General features: G+C 37.1%; 2 protein-coding genes across 3 annotated transcripts in view; both read left to right on the forward strand.

The window, feature by feature from the left end:
* Positions 1 to 5,106, forward strand: part of LOC132125349 (uncharacterized) — a 45,774-nt gene extending 40,668 nt beyond the window's left edge. The window contains exons 5-6 of the mRNA XM_059536728.1: positions 2,837 to 2,959; positions 4,951 to 5,106. Of these exons, the coding sequence (XP_059392711.1) occupies positions 2,837 to 2,959; positions 4,951 to 4,974 (147 nt within the window). The 3' untranslated portion in view covers positions 4,975 to 5,106. The remainder of the gene's footprint in view (positions 1 to 2,836; positions 2,960 to 4,950) is intronic.
* A 654-nt stretch (positions 5,107 to 5,760) lies between these two features.
* The window catches only part of LOC132124657 (ankyrin repeat domain-containing protein SOWAHB-like), a 31,483-nt gene continuing 19,521 nt past the window's right edge, over positions 5,761 to 17,722 (forward strand). Inside the window, exons 1-2 of one of the 2 annotated variants that reach the window (XM_059535777.1) lie at positions 5,761 to 6,456; positions 16,696 to 16,782. In XM_059535777.1, the coding sequence (XP_059391760.1) occupies positions 6,394 to 6,456; positions 16,696 to 16,782 (150 nt within the window). In that variant the 5' untranslated portion in view covers positions 5,761 to 6,393. Of the gene's footprint in view, positions 6,457 to 11,383; positions 12,106 to 16,695; positions 16,783 to 17,722 lie in introns of those variants that run through there. The other variant, XM_059535776.1, reaches the window with a different exon arrangement.

Genomic DNA, 17,722 nt, shown 5'->3' on the forward strand with positions numbered 1-17,722 from the left:
TGAATCGGTAGCTGACTCAAAACACGAAAGCTACAGCATGTTTCTCCTCCATCCCTAGTGTCCGCACAAAGGGCACAGAAACTTGCTGATATCGTATCTCTCTCCCAGCGAGCGGGACACTGACCTAGCTGTCTCATTCTGCCAATGCTAACAGAGTGAACGCCCCAGATCGGACATTTCCATGTTAGCATTCAATGTCTGAGCAGGCAGCTCCAGTGAGTCCACGCTGAGATGAGTTCACCAGGCCGCTGGGTTTGGAGCGCCAACAAGCCACTTCCCATGTTCAAGAGTAGACCTGACTCACCTCCAACTTGCTCGTGATTTAGCATATTGTTATTGTTAGCAGAAATATTGCATTTTTAAAACAGCTCACATATACGTGAACAAAATAATTAGCATTTCATGCAGAACATGCACGTTTGTCAAAAGGCTTAAAGGTTCTTTGCTCTGGTCTTCATGTCAAAACATTTAAGACATGCACACGTTAAATAATCTGGGGTTTTGTCGTATGCTTGTACTTGAAGAATTCACATCTTGAAATTATAAACAATATTTTATGCAATAGTTTATCACTTTAAATAGCATAAAATAGTTTTAACAGGGTGGTCACATAATGTGGAGGGATGTCTTTTATGACTTTGTTAATAAAAAAAAAACATCAACTGAAATCCAAATAAGAAATTGATAAGAAATGATCAATTCTTGATCATCCCTCTTTTGTTCTAGATCGGATAAGCATATTAATGACATATTTTGTGTTTCATGGCTGTTTTAAAGATGCTCACATGGTTTTCCAATAGTAATGGTCTCTTAGAAACTTGAGGCGTGTAAACTTGAAGTTGCTGAAGAAAACAACTAAAAAAACACCTGGAGTGGGAAACCGCAGCACTGACATCTGATCCGTCTGAGAGCGAGAGTTGGGATCCTTTCATGTGTCCGTGCAGGCTGAAGCTAGACGGGCAGTCTTACAGAGATATCTCACAATGTCCATCACTGCAGCAGTTTGTCTTCATCAATCAGCGCGCTGTTTGTTGACCATAGCAACAGGATGTCACAGTTATTTTTATAGGTCTGGTTATTGGGGTCTGCCCTCTCACAGCAGGAATTTCCTCAGCACAAGGCATTATGGGTGTTCTTATGACGTATTTGCAGGAACTGTTTATGTTCTCTCATGGATTGAATTATTACATGATTTTCATGGTCAAATAAGTAAGCCGTAACGTTTTGAGCATGTTTGAATGTCAGCATTTTGATGTCACACTTGGCGTTTTTCTGTATCTGGTTGCTTTCTAATGAGCAGCTTATGTTATCTGGCATTGGGTGTTACCAGCATTGGTTGATTTTCGTCTGGAGACGCAGCTGAAGTTTAAGAGTCAAGGTCACGCAGACCCCTCGCCTTCATCTGTCAGCTCCTTTTGATCTGCAGAGCCTTTCCTCCGTCTTTCTGCACGCTCTGCCTTTAACACGGGGTCAGAGGTCAAGGCAGGGCAAGGCCACAGGAGCCCAGCCTCCTTTTCCACTGCTAGTTTCTATTTCTGTCTTTGTTTCTAATATCGCCCTGCAAAATATTTGTTTATTTCAAAGTTCAAATCTATGTTGCTTTAGCTTTTATAAGACACATCTGTCAATATCCATGCTCGGCCCCAGGTCCCAATCTGCAGCCCCTCAGTTGCCATGTTGAATCAATGTTTTAAACAGAAATGCAATAAAGTCAGGACCTTCACGGCGGGGGTTTCAATTTGTCATATCATAAACAGGTGCTAAACATGAGGATTAGCGGTGCTGAGATCCACGGTCTTCCCTTGGATCGTGTTATCTGAGTATTGGATCTCTTACACGTTCTGTCAGATTGAACAACGGGGCCCTTGTGCTGGCCACGGGCGTCTGCAGGGCCCCAGACTTGGTCACAGGTCATTGATCAGTGTGACAAGAAACTCTGTCTGGTTCTGTTTAGAGGGAGGCTGCCTGGAACCGACCTCAGATTAGGAATGAAGAGAGGTCAAAACAAGAAGGAGCTGAAGGCTAGTGTTATAACTGATTGTACTTACATTGTAAAGGGGGAGGGGCTATCCGACTCTGATGCTGGATGACAAAATAACCTTAAAATATGCCATACACTACAGCTTTTATGGTCATGCTTTAGTCTGGAGAAGAGTTCTATCTATTAACTAATTATTAACCATGAGTTCTGCTTCCTAATTCACTGCTTATTAATAGTTAGTAAGGTAGTTGTTATGTTTGGGGTGCATTAATATCTAAAATAGGGTCAAGCTAAATAAGGCATTAATATATGCTTTATAAGTACTAATAAACAGCCAATATGCCAGTAATATGCATGCTAATAAGCAGCTACTTAATAGTGAGAACTGGTCCCTTAATTAAAGTGTTACCAGTTAAATATAAGTACACAGTATATAGTTGCTCTTTTGGGACCCAAAGTCCAATTGTAGTCAAGTAAGAAGAAATACATTTCTGCACTTATTACTTCCATGCTGCAAGTATATGACAGAGTAATCAACAAGTAATAGCGCAATGGAGGCACTGCTTCCTGTCACATGACTTTTAACCTGTTTTTTGCTGTTCGCCCTTCACATTCACGCCACTCTTTAGAAACTCAGTGATAACACAGTGATCTTGTGTTGTATGCCACAATTTGACAGTGTTACTTTAGGTGGGAAATCAGAACAGTGTTTAGTGTCATATTCCATAATCTGTTTTATACTTCAGTTTTTTTTCTACGATACTTCCTCAGAGACAAACTACATACTACGTATAGGTCTTACAGGTGAATCCTATTCTTATATGTTCCCTTGTGTCCTCCATGTCTTGTTTGTAGTCACTGTTTCAACGGGTACAGATGGACCCCATTGAGAAAGAATGGCTGCGCTGTGCAGCGCTGGGAAACGCTACAACCCTGTACCTGCTACTACAACAGGACCCTACACTTGTCTCCAAAAAGGTGGGACTTCATCATTGTCATATTCACTATATTTCATGTATATATATATATATATATATATATATATATATATATACACATTATTCACTGTATGGAGCCGGTAGCATTATTTACCTGATTACTAGTAATTTGTGAAGTGACTGCAGCGGTTGTGTTTCCTGAGTTGAAAGGGTCAAGCTAATTATGATGAGGATTACGTTACTGCACAGAACTATGGAGTGTCTCCTTTGAAGATTTAGGGCATGACTCGGACAGGAACCGATTGTTGTTTGACCAGAAGCATTTTTTATTTATTTATTTTTGCCTGATAGTGTTAGAGGAACAGTGCGGGTCTTCTTTAAAGGTGAAGAGAAAAGAAAAGAAAACACGCTGACGACTTCCAGATATTGTTTGTCCCCTGGATGCAAGCACAGCCTGTATTTGCTTAACTTCAGAAGCCTTTGGCCCCAAGGCTGTGTATTCTGCCACTTACGCACACTTCCGAATCAAGGGAGACGGTTGCACACAGAAAACGGAGAAGAGGAAAAGAAAAGGAAGGTGGCAGACGTGTGTCTGGTTGTAAATCATCACATATGTGCCTGGCAGCAGCAGCAGGTCGTGGCTCTACGGGAGTGAGGCCCAAAGCAGCAGCTCTTATTAAATTTCCATGAAGTTTAGTGAATTTACGCAGTGAGCAAGGATGACAGGGAACGGCTGGCACTGCTAAGTGCTTACAGCGTTGCTGTAGAGAAATGAGCAAGAACACTTACCACCTCTGTAGCTACTGCTAATGCTAATAACTACTTTATCAAGTTTAACCAGATATTAATGGAACATTCTTAGAAAATGGTGCCATTTGTGTCCAAAAATTTCTAGGAGTTACTTTGAAACAGTTACTCTTGAACTAAGTCCCAAAGCACCCATATGGGTTTACAGCCTTGCAGTGCAAGAACCAATAGTTATTTAATGTTACTAACCCTGAGTCCCTAGTTGAGTTGTTCTCATGTTAATTAGTAATTAATCAGTAGTAAATCATGGCCCAGAAATTCCTGCAAGCTACCCTTTCAATAAAACCTACATTAAAGAGTGTTTTAACACATAATGAGCTTTATTTTTTTTCTCAACATTCAAACATTGATTGTTCTTTCCACTAGTTTTCAAAGTCAAACGGATTTCATAATCTTTGTGCAATTTTGTTTACCTGCTATCGCCAAAGAAAACACTTTAAATCATGTGTCCACTAGCATGCAAGTGCTGATAACAGGAAAATGTTCTTTTGTGTAAGTGATGCTAACTTAGACAACAACAGGGCATTTCCAAAGAGCACGCAAGGTTTTCTTCTGTACCTCACAATGCATTTTTCAAACAAGGAACCAGTTCAAATGCATCTTCATTGTCTCTAAAGATAAGATGGGACATTCTCGTCAGATCAGACTTCAGATGTGGCAGTCAAAGATGGACAATTTTAGTGGACCTTTTTGCTCATCCAGTCCACCCAGGTCAACAGTAATGGCCAATGCTCTTAACCAGGATCAGATAAAAGCGATAGTGTTGATTGGATAGACAGCATCTTATGTGGCCATCACGATTGAGAGACAAAAACTCATAGGAAAGGTTAATCTCAGGCCCTTATCAATCAATTACATTTGGCTTTGTGGAATTAATGGCATGGCTGGAATTGCTTGGCAGGATTGAAAAGGGTTTGTGGGCTGAACTTGGCATTGGTGTCTCTAGGGGAAATGAAGCTCTTTGTGTTTGAAGCATCACAGCCAAATGGTTCAAACCCCTCTCATAGACGCAGATACAGAGCAAGATAACAGCTTCTCAAATTAATTAGTGACTGCTCGTTCCCAATCAAATGGTTACCTTGAGTCCCTTGTGAATCCCTGCAAGAAGCGCTGCGCCATTGAAACTGCAATGTGTGACTTTGTGCGGTACATCCTTTGATGATGTTTGATGTATGTGTCCGTGATGGCTACAATCTCATTAGATGTATTTCCTTCTTTTTGCAGGACTTTGTCACCGTAAGTACATGATGACCCTGCCTATACCCCTTCATCCCATCCTCTTTGCTTCAGCTTCATGTTACTAGAAAGAACTAGTGCAAACCCAATCATTAGTTTATCACCCTTTTCATGTAATTCTTAGTTTTACCCTAATCTATCTGTTGTCCGCAATTATACTCCAGGGTTGTTTTAAGAAGATGATCAATTGTTATCTGATGCTGGTTGGGATGGGAACTAAAGCCAGAGTTGTGATGCTCAAAATAACAAAACTACCAACTTAACTACAAATTTTAGTAGGGTAACAGTTCGTTTTCAAGCAGGGTAGCTTTCCCTTTAAAAAGTAAAACACTGCAATAACTAGTGGCAAAAGGAGAGTAAAATTTATTGGGAACACAGTTGTAAGCCCAAGTGTATATTTAAGCCTAAAATGCCCACCCTCTATTTCATATTTACCAATTTGAGAAACATGATCTCACAAAATAAAGAAGTGGAAAAGTATTTTTCAAGGTTGCGGTTTCATACAAATTTGCACAATGTGAAAATGTACAATTTGTGATGAAATAAAAGTAAACTTCAAACTGTACCTCTGACCCCACTCCTATATCTAACTCGTAAACCTTACAAATGAATGAGGTGCAACTGTGATGTAAATTGCAGTTTATTTAAATGAACCGGTTTGTGCAAAATTTGATTTTGAATTGTATTGTAGTAATGCGAATACCTTCAAAACGGTTAGCCACTTTTTGTTAGTACAGTAGCTTGTTCATCTAGCCAAGTCAGTGCTGATCACAATGAAAAGGAAGTAAAAAAGACAGCAAGTTTGGGGGTATTTAGATGAAAGATATGTATTAGTAGAGACCTCCACTGGTCAGCTGCATCCATTGCAATGCTGTTGTTTACTAGAATATGACACCAGGGAAATCAGAATTGCAAACAATAACATCCAAGGGCTTGCTAATCTTCTTAAGATAAATTAATGAAGGGGGATGGAAATGAGAAGGGGGTGTCTGTAGCCAGGTTGGACACTGATCTTGAGGTGATCGAATAACAAGGGAAGATGAGACCAGGATCTGGGGATTAAGCTGAGGAGATCCCAGAGGAATCAAATGAGAGTTTAGCCTTTAGGCTCAAAATTTCTCATCTTAGAGCCAACCACCCCCAAAACTTCAAAAACGGGAGGCTTTGAAATGGGAGTAGGTGTCTATAATCCCTTCTGTGGATGCTAATCTATGTACCAAGATTTGGTCTTTCCCTTAGTCTGAGCTTCACAACAATGTTCCTCTCCTCTTGGGCTGGCTAACTTTAGCCTTGTGATGTGTTGATGAAAGTAGAATGGATTAGTTGAGTAGGTGTTCTCTTTAGAGTACTTCTTTCATTAGATCTCATTAGCTCTCTTGACTAGAATGTTGCTTAGAGTCCATTGTACAGTATTTCATTTGCATCAGGACAATGTTTGATCCATGTTGTCTTCAATCACTGTTGTCTTCAATGACTTCACTGGATTTCCAGGGGGTAAGTATGCTCTCTAACAGTCGTTTTTGTTATATCAAGTTTGTAAGCGGTGTTTGCTAAGGCAAGCCTTGCCATGGCAGAAGAGGGACCTGGGTTATATCAAGACTTTTGAGTGGGCACTTATGATTTAGGTCAGTGAGCAACCACAAAGACTATGCTAGGTACAATGTAGCAACATGCTAAAAAACATCCAGAATACCTCCAGTGCCCTGGTGACCACCCACAATATCCTAACGTAGGTGTCAAACTTTTAAATGCCAAGGACCCCCATTAATGATGATCATGATTTGTTCACACCAAAAGCGAAGCGAATATTCGCAAAAAAAAAAAAAAACTCTTGCACGGTTTGAAAATTGAAGTGATATTTGAGTGTATATTGAAGCGATAAGCAAACGTATTCTTTAGAAAATGTAATTTTCAACGTATTCTTTAGAAAATGTAATTTTCTATTTTTCTTCTACTCTTTTATCTTTCAAATGAATTGATTTCATTCTTACAGTTACAGCACTGACGAACAGTAATGAAATGTGCATGTATCACTGCTTTTCATTGATCTTTATTAATTCAACTTGCATTAAAAAGCGTTGCCTATGTTTTCAGGAGCACACAATCTAATAATGAGAGAAACCAGTGTTAATATATGAAAACATGGTCACTGTGGTATACACCTTCAGGCATCTTCATGCAGGAGTTGAGGACTCTTGTTCAACATTAATAATTGCAATGATGAGGTATTTAATTCATGTTAATTTGTGTGTCTTGTATGCGGCCCTCTCTATACACAGGCAGCCGAATGATCATTGTGTCTAATTATAGTGTAATGACACGGCAATTATTAGTTTAACAAACAGGCGCCGCTCTCGCCGCCTCGGGGTGGACATGCACCTCTCCGCATCTCTCAGCCAATAGGAATAGAGGATTGAGCCACTGTGGTGTAAAAGGATTAAATTCATGCTTAAGTTTTAGGATAAGGAAGGCTCTTTACATCTTTTTATTGGCCTTTTGTATGTTTACAAAACATTTCACGGTGTTGCAGCGTAAAATGGGAGGGATTTTAACAGTTTTCTGAGATGAGAGGTAAAATACCTTAAAGAGTCAGCAATGTTTTCTCTCTTTTTTAATTCTTATGATTTATGAAAGCAGACAGAGGGCTTGTTCTCAACTGCTAGTGTAAGATATGCTATGTACTAAACACAAACCTTTTCAGGCAGCATCCTAACTGAAATGGACCGTCATAAGAGGGATTTTATTAATCTATTCAACTGTGTATCATACAAACTGACCTCCCTGCTCAAAACACACTGTAGACGGAGTTCAATAGTTTAATGTTAGCATGTTGCTAAGCAAACCACTTGATACTCTAAAGGAGTGCTGTAGGGAAGGCGTATTTTTTTAGGCCAAATCCAGAAACGAGTTATCATTTTAGTACTTTAGTTTCTTTGGCATGGTTTCATTGACACAATTGCCTGAATTGCCTGAAAGTGACTATAGCATAGTTCAGTTGCGTTTAGCTTTTTACTTCTAACAATCAGGTTTAGGTTTCAAAATGAATAAAAGTTCATTTAATAATAATATGAAAATAATAAATGAAATAACAAAATAAGCTAAAAGCCAGTGAAAAAATCCTATTAGGTTTTTGTCGAGAAAACCAGGGTGATGCTAACTTGCTAAAAATCCATTACTGCACTGCTCTAATAATAATATAATACAATACATAGCACATACAAATATTAAATAAAATGGTGTGTTATAAAATTTTGATTATTTAATTATTATGAATGGATGTTTGTGTAACGCAGTGCTTCCTAACCAGTAGGGCACGACTCTTCTGGGATGGTCACAGACAGTATAGGAACAAACAATGCTAAATAAAATTAATAATAAGTGACTAGCCATATAATTTTGCTTAGTTAGGAAAACGATATAGGGTTTTAAACCTTTAAAGTGTTAGGTTCTTTCAGCCGAACTATAGTAGACCGCATTTCTGTTGTTTATAAATACATGAAATTGTGAAATTGGTTCATATAATGTTATAAAATGTGCATATTGGTGAGCTTATACAGTTTGTTTTTCTATTCTACAATAAACATTTTGATATTGTGTTGGCCTGCCACAAAATCTGGGTCTTGAAGCAAAGCCAGCTGAGAAAAGTCCCTTCAGTTCTATCTGAAATTGAAAATATTCAAAGCTTTCAGTATTATCAAACCTCAAATTTGAGTGATAAGGTCATAAAAGGTCTGTGTGTGTTTGTGTGTGTGTGTGTGTGTGTGTGCGTGCGTGCGTGTGTGTGTGCGTGTGTGCATCTGTGTGTGTGTGTGTGTGTGTGTGTGTGTGTGTGTGTGCGTGCGTGTGTGTGTGCGTGTGCGTGTGTGCATCTGTGTGTGTGTGTGTGTGCGTGCGTGTGTGCATGCGTGTGTGTGTGTGTGTGCGTGTGCGTGCGTGTCTGTCTGTGTGTGTGTGTGTGCATGCGTGTGTGTGTGCGTGTGCGTGTGTGTGTGCGTGTGCGTGGGTGTCTGTGTGTGTGTGTGTGTGTGTGCGTGCGTGTGTGCATGCGTGTGTGTGTGCGTGTGTGTGTGTGTGTGTGTGCGACGGCTCTCCCTGTGCAGTAATTCAGTGTTATCCCAGCAGTCATTGCAAGAGGCTGTTAATGTTGCTCTTTTGTGTGGGGCTATGGCCGTTTTTAAACAGCTCCATATGGTGACAAGCATCAGGCTTTGAGTGAGAGTGTGTGTGTGTGTGAGGGTCTGCTCTCACCCTCTCTATTGAGCCCGACCACAGAGGAGCACTATAAGCTGTCCTTTCACACTGCCAATAAAAGACAGAGCCTCCATCTGGCACACACTAGAGCTCTCTCTCTCACACACACACACACACACATGAAAATTACACTGCTTCTTATGCCCAGCTTGATCAGAATGGGGGAAGAGGAATTGTTTGTTTGAGCATTTTTTTAAACATCTGATTATTATTATTAGTAGTAGTATTAATACTACAAATTCACATTCTATTTTTTCTTAGATTTGTTTAAATGGCTTTATTTAATAAAATAATTTTACTGTCCAAGCAACACCACATTATAATATCCATACGTTTTATACCGATTTTATTGTCTACAAACTGTAAATCTCTTTGAAAAGTAACAAGAAGCTCCAAAAGACATTAATAAACAAACAAACAAACACTTTTGTCCTGGGTTTGTTCAAATACCTTAGCAAACACCTCTAAATTATATCTGTGTCATATTCCTTGTGAAAATAATTCCCCATATTGAATGTGCATGAATAAAAACGTACTCACAGATAATATATTATTAATGAAATTAAAGACAACTTAAGTGTTTTAAAGACTTTTTAAAAAGTGTATTTTAGTAATAATGTCAAAATAAAGGTTTTACTGCTTTAAAGAGGTAAGCGTATTTGAATAACATACTGTACTTAAGCACATGAAAAGTGCTTTATGATTATAAGTTTAACTCTAGAGTGTTATTTAATATTTGATATAAGCTAGTAGTTTATTTAAAACATACTAAATTGCAACTTAAAAATGTGTTTGTACAAAAATATTTAATTACATGACAAATAGAATAACGTTCAACAAAAATGACATTGAACCATAAATGCATGTCTATGCATTCTGCAGTAAACTTAAAACTAAAGTACACTACTAAAGTGGTTCAAAAACTCTAGAGTTCAGCTAATTACACTGAATATATATTGAAAGATTTTAACCTCTTAACTGTCACTCACATTTTTGAACATAGACTTGAAAGTGCGTGATCCAAACTTACATTTTTATAATTCATGACTGAAAACATTTTGTAACATGACTTTTGATGTACCATTTTCATGGTAATGCAATGTTTGATTTTAAAATGGGTTTCATAGGTTGAATTTTGAGATTTAAAGTTTTCAAGTGATATATAATTTCTGATGATTTCTAAAGTGTGATAGAGAAAAAGGCAACAAAGAAGACATTTTTTTTTTTTGACGAAGGTCAGAACTCGTGTTATGATGTAGGTTTTTGAGGTGCACTCTTGCCACAAAAGAAAATAATCTATTACTTTTCCTACATAATTTTTAACAAAAAAAGATTGGTAAAATATCTATTTAGGAGTCTTAGACCTTTCTAACGATATATAGTTTGTCATGATTAGATCAGGATATAATTGTAATTAACAGGTTAAAACAGTTAACAGGTTAAACAAAGAACATGCAATTAAATGTCCAAAGTTTATACATTCAGTTTGCGCTTAATTAATTAGCTATATGAAAAGTACTCTTTTTAAATGTATTTTAAAGTGTAGGCCTACTTATTTTTCTCACAAGGATATAGTAATTTGGGACCCTATTTTAACAATCTAAGTGCAAGGTCTGCACTCAGGCCAGGTTTGATCCACTTTTGCTAGTTTAACGACAGGAAATTGGTCGGCACACCCGGGCGCATGGTGTAAACGTGTTGTCCCTATTGTCTTAATGAGTAATGGGTGTTTTTTGAGCGTAATGTGCAATAAGCCAATCAGTCTCATCTCCCATCCCCTTCGTAAGCCAGTTGCGCTCGCGAAATGGCAGGTTCGCTATTTACACGCCGGAATGTAATTTTTCATTTGTAAAAATGTATGTGTGCTGCTGTGTAAAAAGCAAAGTGTACACATGTTGTGCACCCACCTTTAGGAGCATATTACGAACACGCTCTTTAAATAACAAAGAAAAAACATTGAGCCAGACTTTAGACCAGGTTTGAGTTCCTCAAAATAGTAACGCGCCAACAATACGCCTGAACACACCTCTTTTTTATAGACCAGCATGCCCATGGGTGCACAAGTGGGTGCAAATGCATTTGCTATTTAAACAACATGGCGCAGGATGCGAAAATGAGAACTGCATTGGGCAGAAATGATCAAAAAACCCTGCGCTGCATTGCACCGGGTGTATAAGGCCCTTGATGTTTAATGCTCTGAAACGTTTTGCTAATATCTTAGCTGTGCTAGGTTTTGCTTTCAGTGGATATTGTTTTGTTGCACATTGTTTACTAAATGATCTTAGATCTGGGCAGATTGTTGCTCTTCAGGACGGGGCACAGACTGGCTGGAGACCAACAGAGAAGAGGACATGTCTCAACGGATTGTATGTGTGTGAATAAAACGGGGCCTGTCCGCCCAGCGAGGGCTCTGTAAGAAACGGCTTATGGGGTCAAGGTGGGCTGCCAGCTCTTGCGTGACAAGATACATAGGGCTTTTTGATTCGCTCTTTGGCAGATTACAGGTTGCTATAGTTTCTCTAATGCTCAAATCAAGCATTCAGCTAATCGGCTCAGAATAGGTTAAAGGCTGCCGCTGATTTGGAAGAGATAAAACTTGGTGACAGAAAACTGGGGAGGAGAGTTTGACAAAGGCACGGCTGCTCCGGCTTTGATGTCCCGCTCCGCGTGACTGTGGACGGGGACTGGAGAAACACTCTGAGCTTATGGCCAAACACACTGGTGTGATGAAACACAATGGCGACTATGGAGAGCTACAAGGACCAAAAGAGTTGTGTTATCCTATTACTGATATTGTTTTCTTCTTTTCTTTCTCTGTTTTGCTCTGGGGATCTCTTACACACAATGAATGAAAAAATAACACTTGGAACTCCTCACTTGGTCCTGAAGTTTGTAAGTAGCCTGTATACATGTATTAGAGATTGTGTAATCTAGAGGACATTTGTGTTCAGAAAAGCATAAAGATCAATGATACAATGATAAATGATTGCATCCAAAATAAGTTTTAGTTTACATAATATATGTGTGTACTGTGTATATTATGATGTATTTATAAATACAAACACATACAGTATATATTTTGAAAAAAAATATTTACATGTATATATTTATATTCATATAAATTATATTACATGTATAAAATATATTTAATATATACACATAACATATTTTTCTGACAAATATACATGCTTGTGTGTGTATTTATATATATATATATATATATATATATATATATATATATATAATAAATATACACAGTACACATACATATATTGTGTAAAAAAAACTTTTATTTTGGATGTGATTAATCATTGTGATGTCAGGCCTGGGTTATTATAACAAACAAACAAATAAATGAATATATGGTACATGAAAAAAAGATATCTTACATGAAATAACATTTATTACAAAAACTGCCAAAGCAACATTTCTAGTTTTTACTTAAAATGAGAATAAAATTGAAATTGAAATGAATAAAATCTACATCCATGTATAAATAAAACTAATAATAATGAAATAAAAACATATATATATATCAACAATACTTACGTAACACTGCTTTAACCTTAATCTGCAAACTTGTCACTTACTTTTTTATAATTTCACTACAGTGATATATATATATATATATATATATATAAACATGGCATAACTTTGAAATGAGAAGTACATTATGTATTGGTCACTACCCGCAGTTGAACAGCAGTGGGTTTGGCGTCCTTGAGTTTGGCTCTTTTAGTTTGGCCCTCAGTGAGCTAATATTGTGCTGAATTAGCTGCTATGCAAATGACTCAAATGAGACCATTCATATGAGACCAAATCTGCTTATGTAAATGAACCCAAACACAGCTTTCATTGGTGCTTCATAAATAGGCCAAATTTTGGACTTTGGTATTTGGACATTTATAGCACTTAAAAATGTCTAAATGTCATTGAATAAATACAAATACCACTGTAGTTGAATATGTATTGTCCTACAAAACTATATTTAATTTGAAGTGAATGGAAAAGAAGTCTGTAAACTGTTTATAATGGGTTGCAAAGTTTTACTTATTGTCAAAATGTTTATAATGATTATATCACTATTTATAACAGATTTTAAACAGACCTCTAAATGAACTAAAGTCTTAAAAAAGTTACTAAATTATCTTAAGTACAGTATATACAATTCAATGCATAAAATTTTTCAGTAAAAAAACAACAAAACTAAGTGATTCACTGAATAAAATCAACAAGTACATTAGACAATGTTCAAAACTGTCTGCTTTACACGTACCCGATTCGCAACGGTAAGCTTATTATAATGATTTATAATTTGAGCTTCCGGGTCCGATATTGCACAAAATGTTAGTTTAATGTGAGGACATTGAACACTAACACAGAGATGTTTGTTTCTGTATTTCAGTGGCTCAGTAAGTAGCTAGCTAACATTAGCACACTTGTTCGCTTTAGAGTTGTTCTGCTCTGAAGTGATTTATATTTATTATATTATATTAATTAACATTTCTGTTTTCAACTGGTCAGAACAAAAGTAGCAGATATGTTACTTATTGTTCAGATGACATTTTCGGATAAATGTGTATGTGGATGTATCATGACAGATCCGCTCTGATATGATGATCATGATTCATCCGTGAATGAATCAAATCCACAAGTAACTTGCGATTAAAAAATTGTGTTTTAATAAAAAATGCTGATAAAGAGACAAAACTTTAAAGAGAAAGATCGATGCTAAAATTATAAAATAACTTCGACCCGATTTACTGTTTTAATGCATATCACTGGCGTTAATGTGCAGGATTCATAAATGCATGTTTTTCCAAAAAAAAAAAAAAAGTATAAATAAAACTGAAAATTATTTTCAGTAAAATATAATTTACATTGATTGAATTTAGATACATTTACACACACAATTGTAACAATTTGTAGCTTAACTTTGCTCACTCTGGTGTTTTGTGTTTTTATTATAGAAATTAATTGTTAGGGATCGGCAAGAAATGGGACCCAAATGCAGAATGAGCAGACAAGGGTATTTTATTAACAAAACATATACTGGAACAGCTGGGGGAATTTGCAGTGAAACAGTTCAAACAGATGGGCAGGGCAGACAACAATACGGGCAGCAGGGATGACCACTGAGACAGTCTGAGATGACCACGTGCTCAAGCACGGAGTAGGCAGCTCCAGAGGAAGGGCCAGGCAGACACAGGAAACCCGTAGCTTCAAGTGAAACTCAAATGTCACCAGTCTCGTCACCAGGTAGAGACTCACGAGGCCAGAGACTTGACACGTGAGCTGCTTCCAGGCAGTGGGGTTCAGTGGCCAGGAAATCTGAGTGAGGACAAGACAGGACAATACACAAAAACAAGCAAGACTCAAAACGACACATACAATTGAAAACAAAATTAGAACAAAGCAAAAGACCAAAGCTATATTCCAAGAGTAAGAACAAAAAACAAAATCCAAAACTGGAATCACTTAAACAAGAATAAATGAAAATCTACATCAAATGAGAAACAAAACAAGATTAGAATACACAAAAATATGTTTTTCCTTTCTTTTAAACTAGACAAAACTAAAGACCAAAATGGACATAAATAACTAGACAAGAGATCAAAAATAATGATCAAGCTCAAAGGGATAAATTCTGGGCCAAGAGACAAGTAAACACCAAAAACGAACAAGCAGAGACACAAGGAAAGAGAACCAGATATATAGAGCAGTACACATGAGGATCAGGTGAAAACAATCAAGCAGACAAGGGCTAAACAAGGGGGCGTGACCAGGGGTAACAAGGAGGTGGGACAAGGGGAGCACGTGGCAGACACGAACAAAGACAGAACCATGTGCTTAGACACAAAACAAACAGACAGAGACAATATGGACAGGACTGTCAGGGCAGGATCCTGACATTAATATCATTGTAAATAATAATAATAATAATTCAGTCTATATATGAAATATCGAGTTGCTCACTCGAGTGGAAAATAAATAAATAATTTAATAAATAAATAAATAAATTAATTAATTAATTAATTTAAACATTTATTATTATTATAATACAATAAGAGTGATAAATAATTTACTGAAAATTTATATCTGAAAAATGGACTACACAATTCATTTACCTTACAAAAATTGATACAGAGAAAAATATTTTGGTAACATTTTATTTTAAGGTGTCCTTGTTACACGTTACAAGTACTTACTATTATAATAGCAATAAATTATGCATAATTACATGCAAGTAGTCCTAACCCTAACCATGTAGTAAGTACATGTAGTTCCTCTTCAGGAACTCGAGCTGCGTTGAATGTTTTGGGGAAACGTCTTTGGCAAGATCAACTCTGAATATTGTGTGCAATCTGTCCAATGGAAGGGCGTGACGTCACGGGCGGGGTGACATAGCGACCAGGAAGCTATAAAGGCCAAAGGCGTTTCCCCAAAATGTTCGACGCAGCGTCTCGTTTCTTCAAGGAACTAGGGTTACATTCGTAACCTAGAGCCGTTCATTAATATTACTCATTACTTAAATGTACAATTATATTGTAACAAGGATGCTTTGAAATAGGGTTTTCAGTGAATAGCTACGTAAAATAAAAAAGTCTCTCTTTTTGTGTTCCTTGAAGATAACAACACGAGGCTGAGTAAATAATGGCAGAATATACTTATTGGGGTGAATTATGTTTTTAAAGGCAGTCATATTCTGGAATTATATTTTCTTAAAAAAAGAAAAAATGAACGTAACTTTATAAAACTGAACGTAACTTTTTCAGAAACGATCAAAAATATGCCATTACAAAAGAAGAAAAACACAATGAAAATGAAAAAAAAAATGAACTCAGTAGCACAAATTTAACAGGCTCTTCAAATATGCTTCATTCTTTGTTAATGTTTTTCAAAAATTCGTTTTCGTTAATTGTGGATTCTGAATGCATTACCCCAGATTTCACTTTTGCTTCGCAGTTTTTCATTTGGTGTTTTGACACAAACCTCTCATGGGGGCCGGGTTAACAGTGAGTTTTTTCATTTTCATTGTGTTTTTCTTATTTTGTAATGGCATATTTTTGATAGTTTCTAAAAAAGTTACGTTCAGTTTTATAAAGTTATGCTCATTTTTTTTTGAAGCAAATATAATTCCATATCATATGAAGCACAATGCACCCAGTGTCAATATGATGTTTGTGAATATCAATGTCAATGTCAATGTCAATTTTATTTATATAGCACCATTTCCACAACACATGGTTGACCAATGTGCTTTACATAAAACACACACCACATTTGCACAGTAAAGATACAAATAAAAGTTAAAAATGTAAATAAAAAAAATAAAAAAAATGAGTACATTTGAGGTGAGTCCAGTGCCTGTAGTATCTCTTCTGAAGCCCAGGTGAGCCGCTGCAGCCCGAGTACATCACATGTGTGATTGACAGCAGCGTGGTGATTGACAGCTGCTGTGTTTGCATGTGTGTGTTGCAGACGGCGCTCCACTGGGCGGCCAAGCAGGGCCGTGTGGAGATGGTGGACATGATGGCTCGCTCCGGAGCGGACGTCAACCAGAGAGCGGTGAGAGCTGACAGCAGCGCCCCACTGACACGCTCACATTTACACCTCTGCAGGGGCCCGCACACACAACACACACACACACAAATTAACACCTACTCCTGCCGCTTAGGCTGCCCGTGTAATGTGTGTGTTTGCGTATAATTAAAGCGTAATTTCTCTTTAATATGAGCCCTTAGGTCACAAATTTCCTCGCCTATGTGATTGGATGTGGCTAATCAGCTAAATTTAGCTATTAATCAAACACACTCGCAGCGAGGGCTCGGATTTAAGTGGAGTGTGTTTGCATAAACATGACCTTATGTTTATTTATTCCAGATCTGCTAACAGTCGGGCAGTGAATGCTTTGGCCTTCCCTTCACTTCATGCATATTATAATGCACTGTATCTTATCTCCTCATATTGAGGGTTGGTGAAGTGCAAAGGAAATACTGACAGGATCTTTGTGCCTCTGGCAGCACCCCTCCCTCCCAACCGACCGACCCCCAGCCTTTATTTGGAGGTCTATTTTCCCTTTATCATCGTGGATCCTCTCAGAAGGTTATTTCAGATCAGATCCTGCTGCAGTTTAAATAGTCCAATTCAACCCTTTGCAAATTGGCTCTATATAAATGTGAGGATACAAGAGAGTTTATTTGTGGGTAAGGAACTAAAAAAAAAATGGAGAAAGTTTTTAATCTGTTTATAGTATTCAAGTTGGTTTTAAACACATAATATATAAATGTTTCAACAGTGGTTTTGAATTAATTATTCCAAAATTAAGTGGTGTAACCAAAAAACTTTCAGCATGTCAATGTGTCATTTATTATTATTTATTTATTTTTATTCTAACATTTTTTTCAATGATTGAAGTAGTGTATATCAGTGCTGCCAAATGATTAATTGTTATTTATCAAAAAAAAGAAAAAAAGAAAATGTATATATATTACATAATATATGTAGT

This window comes from Carassius carassius, chromosome 43 (genome assembly GCF_963082965.1).
Source record: "Carassius carassius chromosome 43, fCarCar2.1, whole genome shotgun sequence".
Lineage (NCBI taxonomy): Eukaryota > Metazoa > Chordata > Actinopteri > Cypriniformes > Cyprinidae > Carassius > Carassius carassius.